At 37.5% G+C, this 10,589-nt stretch overlaps 1 protein-coding gene across 1 annotated transcript in view; it reads right to left on the reverse strand.

Moving 5' to 3' along the window:
• Window positions 1–10,589, reverse strand: part of LOC103145140 (melanopsin-A-like) — a 32,514-nt gene that overhangs the window by 7,075 nt on the left and 14,850 nt on the right. Inside the window, exons 5-9 of the mRNA XM_016676621.1 lie at window positions 7,947–8,118; window positions 7,668–7,829; window positions 4,875–4,982; window positions 3,071–3,242; window positions 2,779–2,970 (exon numbers count right to left, since the gene is read on the reverse strand). Coding sequence (XP_016532107.1) covers window positions 2,779–2,970; window positions 3,071–3,242; window positions 4,875–4,982; window positions 7,668–7,829; window positions 7,947–8,118 — 806 coding nt within the window. The remainder of the gene's footprint in view (window positions 1–2,778; window positions 2,971–3,070; window positions 3,243–4,874; window positions 4,983–7,667; window positions 7,830–7,946; window positions 8,119–10,589) is intronic.

The following is a 10,589-nucleotide window of genomic DNA, read 5'->3' on the forward strand; positions in this document are numbered from 1 at the left end:
TATATATATATATGCTTCATAGATGGCTGTAACTTTTAATTTTTAAGGCGAATGCCAAAACTCTTTTCGGTCCAAGCGGATGAGCCTTGCCTTAAACATGTAGATCTATGCCCTGATAACATCTGTTGCATAAAATGGGTCAGAATTCAACCACTGGAGGGATATTCTGGTTTTTGGGATGTACTTATGAATTAAGCTTGACCAAGCAGTGAGGATCTCTGGATGGACATTTAACCCTTTCAGACTGAACGTAGCCAAATTTGCAGTACCATAATCCCGCCACATGTGGCGCTATCGGAAACACTCCAACGGTTTCTGAAAGGGGAGATGTTGCGCTTTCCAGCCAATATTGAGTTACTACGGTAATTTCATCCCCGCAGTAGCAGGGAGTGAAATTAATCTGATGAAATACTCTTTCAATAGATGGTAAATTACAAAAATAACTTGCTAGATATTGAAAGTTACTGTTGTTATGCATGAATGGGCAAATATATTTACTCACAAGACACTTAAAGAACTGCGTACAACTAAAATAAGCAAAAATATCCAGAAGGACATTTGAAATTAAGTATTAAAGAGTTAAAAGTAATTTAGTTTTTAAAAGACAACATTGTTCACCTTAAATTCAGCAGTAAAACTGCGTTGCTGAGGTTAAAATCTTAAACTTATGGTAATAATTCCTGCTGGTACCCCAAACTGGGCGGCCGTGACCGGCGTCTCCAGAAGGTGAGACCCAGTTTAGTCATCTCACTTCAAGCTAACTCCTTTACGTGTTGCGAACAGATGTCCCCTGCTGGTGACCTTTCTCCAGGTAATGGTGGATAAAAACGTGTCCAGACCTGCTGAGGTGATCCTGGCTGGTGGGGCTCTGTGATATTTAGGAGATTGTTTCTGTCTCCCTCCTTGTTGCAGAGGATGATGTAGTGTTTCTGACAGCTACAGACACATTCACACATTGTGGCTCTGAATGATTCTGGCGCTCTAACCTACATCTGACTTTCTGCTTTTAAGACATGAACAGGTCTACAGGGGATGAGGTTTGGAGTCAATTTTCTATTTGTTTTAGCACTTTTAAGCAATTCTGTGATCTGGATGATTTCACAGTCCATTAAGTTCCTCTTGGATGCTGCAAGAATACAAGCTTGTTGAACTCCTGAGTTTTTGTTGCTCTACATTTACACAATTTCATATGTGGCTTCGTCCTACTCAAACATCACAACAATGACCCACCAGTAAAATGCTAAAATCCACAAATACTTAATACTTAAAAGTTCAGACACCAAATATACCTTAATATGCATCAACATGTAGAGTGTAAACTGCATTAGCATAGAAGCTAACATCCATGATCTTCCGTATTTCTGGTCTTGGGGGTTCAGTGAATCAGGGACAGGGAAAATGTCAGGCTGTTTTGCAAATGCCAACCAACAGCATGTTAAGTAGCATGGTATCTAAATATTTCAGCTTCCAAGCTGCATTTTCTTTCAACTATTTTAGATGTGCTCTCCAAAGAAAAGAAAAAAATAAAATCTGTGAACCACAAACATTTTGGAGTTTCCTCCCACAAATAATTCACAAATAAATGAATTCACAAATTCACCGAACAGGCAGGGTTACACTGTAATTATTTGATTTCATCCTAAGGTATGCAGACACTCTGTATGTACCAATAAAAATTTAATGTCTTTAGCATCCCAAGTTATTAGACTTCTCAGTAAGGGGATAACAGGAGCCGTTTAATGAGATGTTGAGTATTTCTCAAGAAAGTGAAGACTGCCCAACCAAGATAGTTTAAGATTTGTTCTTAGTCTTGAGTGTAAGATATTCTCATTAATATAAAATTGGGTACAAAGACAAAGACGCGCTTCTAAAACCATGATAGTTTCAAGAAGAAAAAATACCATCTACTGACTTTACAAGTGACTTATGCTTCCGTGAACAGGTTAGGATACAAAACACGTTCATCACAATTTTTGATAATCATTCTGCCTATTTTGAGCTCCTTTCAGATTGAGATGTTTTAGGGCCTCTTGTTACTTTAAATCCAAATGAGCTGCAGCTGGCCACGCCCCCCCAAAATCAACGTTTACACTCACACATGAAAATGGCTGCAAACCGATGCTTTTCTTTACAACTGTACAGCTTTGAAAGCTTAAGTAGGGCCTCCTGCACAAGCAACAAGAATGCAGCAAGGGGTTTCTGAACGGTAAGTCAACAATCAAACACTAGTCTTTTCCAGCAGCCATTGTACAGTGCATTCAGTGGGAAAACCAGCTGACTAAATGTGCTGGAACTCTGGTTGGGTTGCTAGGTAACGGACTGAGTTTTGCTGGGGTTGCTAGGTAACGGGCAGTGCCTACTAATAGGAAAGGTTTTTGAAACGGCTCATTTTGCAGACACTAAAAAACATTAACTTATCAAAAACGTCTGGGTGTTTTTTTTTTGTTGTTTTTTTTTTCCATTTTTAGAAGCGCTCCAAATCAAAAGAAAGTAGAAAATTTAGTAAAATGTAAATTTTTGCACATTATGTCTCCTTCAGCCAACATGACCTCACTTTTCAATTATGAACAAAATCTAAATCAACTTTGATATAGTGAGAAAACTAAAAGACACCCTTTCAAGGAAAGAACCTGAAACCACAGGTATTGAAAACTATGATCCAAAACTCAACGAAACTAGAGGCGTTTGGCTTTCAACCTGCAGAATGAGTGTTCTAGATGATACACATGAACATTTAAATGAGCTTTATGTGGAAATGGGTCATCCTCATGTACTCACGGTGAGCTGTGAAAGGTGACAAATGGCCGGGTCAGTGGGGTGGAGGGCAGCGGTTCTCTCAAACGCTCCAGCGTTGTGACCACTCACCTTTGATCTCTGGCTCGCATGGCGCACCTGTTTGACGTCAGCGGACGAGTGACGACCGGCAGGCGTCTGAGACGAGCAGTCCTCCTCGGTGTCCGAGAAGTGCGCCTGTGACGATTCGGATCCGAAATGAGTGACTCACGGCTGGAGGGCGTTATGGATGGAGGTGTGAGACAGACATACCAGATGAGACATGAGGTACACTCACTGATTCGCTCTCGGACTGGGACGAGGTGCGATGCCTGCCGGTGCCTTTGCACTCCGATTGGCTGGTCAGTGTCGATCGGCGTGTGGACTGCAGGCTGCTGCTGCTGTAGCGGTCCCTGCCGCTGATGCACAGCAACATGCCCAGATATGGTACGTATCTGCTGATGGCCGATCTGAGTCAGAACGAGACGCAGGTAAGCGGATCAGGCAGCAACTTTACTTTAAGGACACGATTTTATCGACAAACCCTTCCAGACCGAACGGAGCGCCGGCGATTATGCCAAATTTTCAGTACCGTAATTCAGCCACACGTTGCGCTATCTGAAAAATTCCAGCGGTTTCTAAAAGAGGAGACGTTGCACTTTGTGGCCAATATCAGGTTATTACGGTATTTTCACCCCCACCGTAGCAGGAAGTAAAGTTAATCTGAAGAAACGCTCTTTTAGTAGATGGTAAATTGCAAAAATAACTTGCCAGATATTGAAAGTTCCAATTGTTATGGATAAATGAGCATATATATTTACCCACGGGACATTTAAAAGACTGTAAATTTGAAACTTAGGTACAGATTATTATTTATTTATTTATTTTTTGAAGAAAATCTGAATTTTTTTTCCCACCAAAGCAATCCCTTGGTTTCCATGGTGACATCAGGGCGGTTAAGGTTTATATTTGTTTTGCTTAAATGCTTCTGTTTATTTGAATTAAGGTCAAATATAATGGAATATTAGTCCCAGACTAAGATTTATTTTTAAATTACAAGAATAAAGTCATAATGTTAAAAGAACACAGTAAATATAACGAGAATAAAGCAGTAATTTTATGAGAAATCCAATGCAACTTGTGAAGTTATGCTTTAGTATCTTTAGTTTTAGCGCAGCTACAAGGAAGCATGTTTGCAGTTGCCAAACAAAGAATCCAGAAAATGTAGAAGTACATTTTTGCTACAGTTACGGCTGATTGTTTCTAAATTATGACAAGCTTGATTATTTTATCAATGATAAAATTGACTAGTTTTTATAATATGTGAATTTTCCAAAAACTGAAGCTGCGTAGGAACTAAGACTGCACATTAAGAAAATATGAAAATGTATTTGCATTTTAAAGCCTCTTTTCTGCACTTTTTAGCAACTGATCGTTGTTGCTGAGAAGAAACTTCTGACAGTTTTCTAAAAAAAAAAGAACCTACAGATTTACCACCTTAGTTCCCTGAAATGACAGTGTTGAATTCAATATTAGATCCAATTCATCAGGTCTTCATTAAATCTGACATCCAGCATCTCAGGATCTATTTTTGACACGAATCATCCAGCTTCATGTGCAGCGTGATTGTAATTACAGATAAACCAAATGGGCTTGAAAGTTACCTAGTTTCTATAGTTAGTAATACAGGCCAAAACCAATTTATAAAACCAATTTATTAAACATTTTTTATCAAGTACTATGGACAATGTTGAATTTTCACAAAATGTAATTTGCCAGAACTGAACATGACAGCTAAGCATGTTTCTATTTTCCTTATTGTAACTATCGATCATGTTTTAAATGAGTGAAAACCAGAGAAACCAATGAATCATTTTTAAAATTATTTTTCTTTTTTCAGTGTGGAACCAAAATGTTTCCCTCATGACTAAAACAAAAAACTGTTTAATTGTGCTGCATTCTTCAAACAAACATGCAGAAGTTTCTTAATTAAAAACTCAAAACAAAACAACAAAAAAAAACCCCATTAAAGTTCAGTTGTATTTCTGTTTTTATAATCTGTGCATTCTGAAGAAGACAAACAGCATGGAGTCACGTCCCACCTGTATTTCGGATGCGTGATGGCGTAGATGATGGGGTTGTGAATGGCTGAAGCTTTGGCGATCACTGCAGGAACTGAATTCATGTAAGGAGTCAGTAAGTCGGCGTACCTGGCAGAGAAACGGACGAGACGCATGAGGCGACAGGGAGAAAAATGGGAGAAGGAAATGAGGACCATGTGAGTGACGGGAGTTATTAAAATGAGTAAAAGACCTGAAGCCCGACTTTTACATAATGTTTAAACTATGGTCATGTTTTCATACGTTATATAAATGCTCTTTTGTTTATCCGACTGCCTGATATTTATACGCCAAACACTTTTGTTGAGAGAGAAAAATAATAGTTGAATATAATCCTGTTTTGTCTGTTTTACAAACACAAAGGAATTTGTTTGTTGTTGTTTTTTACTTTGCTTGAAATTGTTTTTGTGATTGTATTTCAGGACATGAAAATGACTCGCCCACAGAGCAAGAAAATGTTGCATTATTATCTTAGCTAGGTCCTCACTAAACTCCTAAAAACAGATAAATTTGACCTTTTTTGCAATAATTTTCTTTCTTGCTTTCTTTTGAAAATAAAAGTATTTTTCTCAGCAACAAGAGAATAAATGCAGGACAATTTGGAGGCAAAGAAAGAGGAAAAATATCCAAAGAAAAGAAGCAAGACGAACAAAAACTAGAGAGATTATAGTTTGTACATTTCAGTGTGTGTGTGAGTTTTGTATTTGTAGGATGCATACATTATTAAAATAAAAAACATTTAAGTTTTCTGGGATTCAAAAAGTCCCAGTTAACAAATAACAAAAAAAAATAAAAGTTAAACATTAAAACAATGTCAAGAAGAAAGAGGAGTTATACAACTGAAATCAACAGAATTAACTAAATAAATAAATCAGACTTGAGCTAAGACTAAAAGCTACTGATGCTGAAATCAGAGCTCCAAATAAGCAAATTTACTGTAATATTTGACATTACAGCTGCTACCCGGTTACATTCTCTCCAGCTGAGTGAAGCCGACGCGGCACCCACGTGAAAAAATCCGGCAAACAGCTGGAGTGCAGATTAGTGCAGGTTTGTGCCGTTAAAACCGTCATTTCTGCAGCTTTTGTTTTTGAGATATTAAATAATTTTCTTCAGGCGATAACTGACTTCACCTAAATTGATTGCGTCTGCACTGAACATCAACACCACAAAGCAGCAGTTATTAATTTTCATATGCTATCATGCTATCATAAATTCGGGAGATTTTGCAGCTGTTGCAACAATGTGCCTCCTTTTGCTTTGCACTTCAGTAAAGATTTAGAACAGGAAGGAATTTCTCTCATTTCAAGTAATGTTTTTAGATGTCAGTGTTATCTGTCTCACCAATATTTTAAGCTCTCTCCACAATAATTAAACCCAGCACAAACGAATATTTTAACAGCACAAACCTGCACTAAAAATGTAGCCCAGTGGTCGGCTTGTTTTGGAGTGAAATGGTGACCTCTGGATGACCTAAAAATAGCTTTTATTATCTCAAAAACCAAAACAAGCACAAACGAAAATTTTAACGGCACCAACCTGCAGTAACAGACCACTAATCAATTTTTCACATGGGTGGGGTGTCAGCTTTACTCCCTCTGGAATTTGTTTCCTGATTTGGAGCACACGCCTCCAAATTGCACATGTACTATTACACTTGGAGACAAAGGGAAAGTTGTTGGCTCTTTAGGTTGCAGATCAAATTAAAAATGTAGCCACACCAATGTCTGAGAGAAACCTTGACATTGTATTTAGAGATGAAAAGAAATCAGTTTGAGAAAACAGAAACAGAGACCTGGTGTTGAGCAGCATGATCTGTGGCAACACAGAAAACCACATATGTCCATTTTCTCCGTCACATCAGAACTAAAACTCATCAAGGTTCTTGCAGAAACTCTTGCAACTGGTTTGTTTTTGCAAACTGTTTGCAGAAACAAACCATGTTTGTTGGGAAATTTGTCATTGTCAGGAAATGTCCGCGTGTAGACGTACGCGGATGTAGTTTTGTGATGAAAGCTGCAGATTTTCTAAATCTGCTGCAGTCCAGTGGCGTTTGAGCAGTTTCAGAGCTGCTGGAAACAACAGAGCTGTATTTATTTCATGTGACAGGTTGCTAAAGGTTAACCGTAGGGAGCGTTATCTTGCTGTTGCAGTGATTTTTAATGTTTTTTTGCTCAGATATCTACCATGTAACGTAACGTAAATCCTGCCAGCGTTCTTTTACAAATTTATTTGGGAGAATCAATTAATAAATAGGGAAGGATCTTGCCATTTCATTTGTTTGGAAAGATAAAATACCTGCTTTATGCAAATTATTTAAACAAGACACAACCAACTAATCAATACACAGAAGAAAGAGCTTGAGAAAGTTAATGCTGCTGTAACTTAGAAAATGTTCTGAATGGCGTCACCTTTTATTGAATCTAGAAGATTTATGCGTTATGAGAAAAAAGGTAAGCGGGCAGAGCCTTGAAACTTCAGCAAATATTTTCAGAAGTGCATTATCTTGACTTTATATTTATGGGAATATATTTTAACTCACTGATCCTGCTTTTTACAATGACAGTCAGTATAAAACAGGATGATGCATGAAGCAGCTTTACTGACATTTTACATCCTAAATTGATCTCCAGACTGCTTTATTATAAATGAAACCCACCACAAATGTAGTGCTTCACTGAGTCTGAGTGCTTGTGGAGAGTTTCAAATTCTGCCACATGGTAAATAATTTGTCTTAAGCAGCCTTGGCTACGGCGCAGACATCCAGGCACTTACCCTGCAAATGCAGTGAGGGCTGCACAGGAGTACGGAGCCCAGGAGATGACAAACAGCAAAATGACGATTAAGGCGATTTTAGCCATTTTCCATTCACTCCTCATTTTATGGAACCTCTTTGCAGAGTCTCTTCTTCCCTCACAGTTGATCTTTGATATCGCTCTGCCAACCACACACAAAATGTTACATTTTTGGCGTATTTTTTGAGTAATCCAAGCAGGAGTTTATCTCTGTGGGAGAATGTTGGTTCTGACAGTGAAGAAATGCGGATGTACCAACCGTGTTGTGTGGCGGATGGCTCTGAAGATGCCGCAGTAGCATAAGATGATGATGAAGAGAGGGATGAAGAAAACAAATGTAAAGAGCAACATGGTGTAGGAGCGCACCGAAGGGGTAAAGGTCATGTAGTCCCAAGAGCAGGAAGTCATCAGACCCTCAGGGACGTAGGCACCTGTGAGAGGGCAAACACCGTTTTGGTTTTTACATGATCAGATTTAATATTTTAACCCTTTCATGCATGAATTATGATCCTTTGTGTCAGGATTTTTTACTTTTTTTATTGTCTTAAGGCATAAAAAAGGTAGGAAACATTTTTTTAAAAATGTTATTTGTTTTAGGTGATCAATTGTAAATTTCTTCAAATACAAAGTTATTATTTGAAAAAATATATTAGTATTATTGTTCTTTATGGGTTATCTGAAGAAAATGACTTTTAGATAGCTGTCCACTGCAGTGACCACTGTGCATGAAAGGGTTAAAGAACTTTAAATTGAATGTTCAACACATTTTGCCTTCCATATACAAGTTTCTGAACATTAAAAGTTTAGTGATTTGGACTGCCTACTTGCTGAAATTTGCAAAACAAATAAACTTGATTGATTAATTGATTAATTAATGGATTTTTGCATCTAGTTATAGACGGATTCCGTATGTAGTGTCTAAAAGCAAAAACAATGTTTATATTTTTATTTTCACAAATAAAAAATTAGATAAAAGCACAGACAGACAGACAGACAGATAGATAGATAGATAGATAGATAGATAGATAGATAGATAGATAGATAGATAGATAGATAGATAGATCTAAAGCACATGTGTCAAACTCAAGGCCTGTGGGCCACATGTGGTCCGCCATGTCATTTTATGTGGCCCCCCCAGCATTTTATAGGCTGATGATTGGCTTAAAATTGGTTTTGAGCACGAATTGATTACAAACATCTCCCACAATGCATTCCGATTGTTAGCAACCAACATTGCGGCTTCTCGCCACTAGAGAGCAGCAGAGTCACCTCAAGCTGCTTATTGATTTTCCCAGCGAATAAAACTGAGACATCAACAAGCTAACATCAAAACGTCTAAGAAAAGAAAAATCGATTTGCAAGTAAGGCTGTGAATGAAGATGTGTGTGAGTTGGTGTCAGGGCGGCAGGTCGCGCTAGACTTTTTTTGTTATCTTGACCGACAACATAAAAAAAAAATCGGTCCTGTACTATTTTTATCCGTGAAATTACAATCATATTAACATCGGCCATTTAGCCGCATTTTATGCGGTTTAGTTAATATTCACCGTGAATCCAGATCCCATCACAAATTAAGAAGATAAATGCATCTACATTTTTCTCCGTAGTGACAAAAACCACTGACTGAGGCCCCAATAACTTTTATAACTTTTAATAAATTAAATTAAGCGAATTTACTTAAATTAGCATCACTTCACCCGCTGGGGTCTGAACAACTTCCTCCTGGTCCCCATCTGCAGAAAAATCTGCGCTAATTCATCAGTCAGTTGATCTGTTTATCCAAACAGATCAACTGAACTCTGAGTGTTTTACCCTGTGCGGTCCGGTGTGCGCTTTTACCAGGTTTATTTATTTGCGTGATTTCGCTTCTCCGAAACGGACAGATGTTACGTCTGCAGCTCCACCAGAGCGCCGCTCTCCTGGGTAACGAGCACCAAGAAGGCTCCATTTGTTAAATCCGCTGGATGAGTTTCTCCCAGCGGTTTCTAAGTCTTCGCAGCGGCGGAGCCACGTCCGCAGTGGTTGAGCAGCGGACTGCGCATGTTACAGTCTAATTAACTTTTGCATCGTCATTTATTTCCTCAAGATAAACTACCGGCTCCTCAAATGGATTAACACAACCGGGGGCGCAACTACATATTATTCAGGTGGATGCGAAAACATAAATGAACCATTTTTAATTTTGAAGTGCTGATTTTATTTTTGAACCCTTATTTATTGTAAAGTGTTGATTTTAATTTTGTATTGATTTTATTTTTGAACCCTTATTTATTGTAAAGTGTTGATTTTATTTTGATTCTTGAACCCTTATTTATTGTAAAGTGTTGATTTTATTTTTGTATTGATTCTATTTTTGAACCCTTATTTATTTTGAAGTGTTGATTGTCTGAAAGACCTTACACATGAATTGCCCCATATGGGATTTGAACCAATGACCTCAGCGATGACCTCAGCATTACCAGCACGGTGCTCTAACCTGCTGAGCTAACTCACCTACCTTACAAACTGTTGAGTTTCCATGGATTTAAGAACTCACATGATCTTACCACAATGAAGATTTGATAAAATGCTTATATTCTAATGTTTTTCAAAACAACATACATAATATTTTATTTTCCAGAGATTTTGTATTTTGAAGTGTTGATATTATTTTTGAACCATTTTTAATTTTCAAGTGTTGATTTTATTTTTGAACCCTTATTTATTGTAAAGTGTTAATTTTATTTTTGTATTGATTTTATTTTTGAACCCTTATTTATTGTGAAGTGTTGATTTTATTTTTGAACCCTTATTTATTGTAAAGGGTTCAATCAATCAGGTTTTGTATTGATTTTATTTTTGAACCCTTATTTATTTTGAAGTGTTGATTTTATTTTTGAACCCTTATTTATTTTGAAGTGTTG

This window comes from Poecilia formosa, unplaced genomic scaffold (assembly GCF_000485575.1).
Source record: "Poecilia formosa unplaced genomic scaffold, Poecilia_formosa-5.1.2 Scaffold136, whole genome shotgun sequence".
NCBI lineage: Eukaryota > Metazoa > Chordata > Actinopteri > Cyprinodontiformes > Poeciliidae > Poecilia > Poecilia formosa.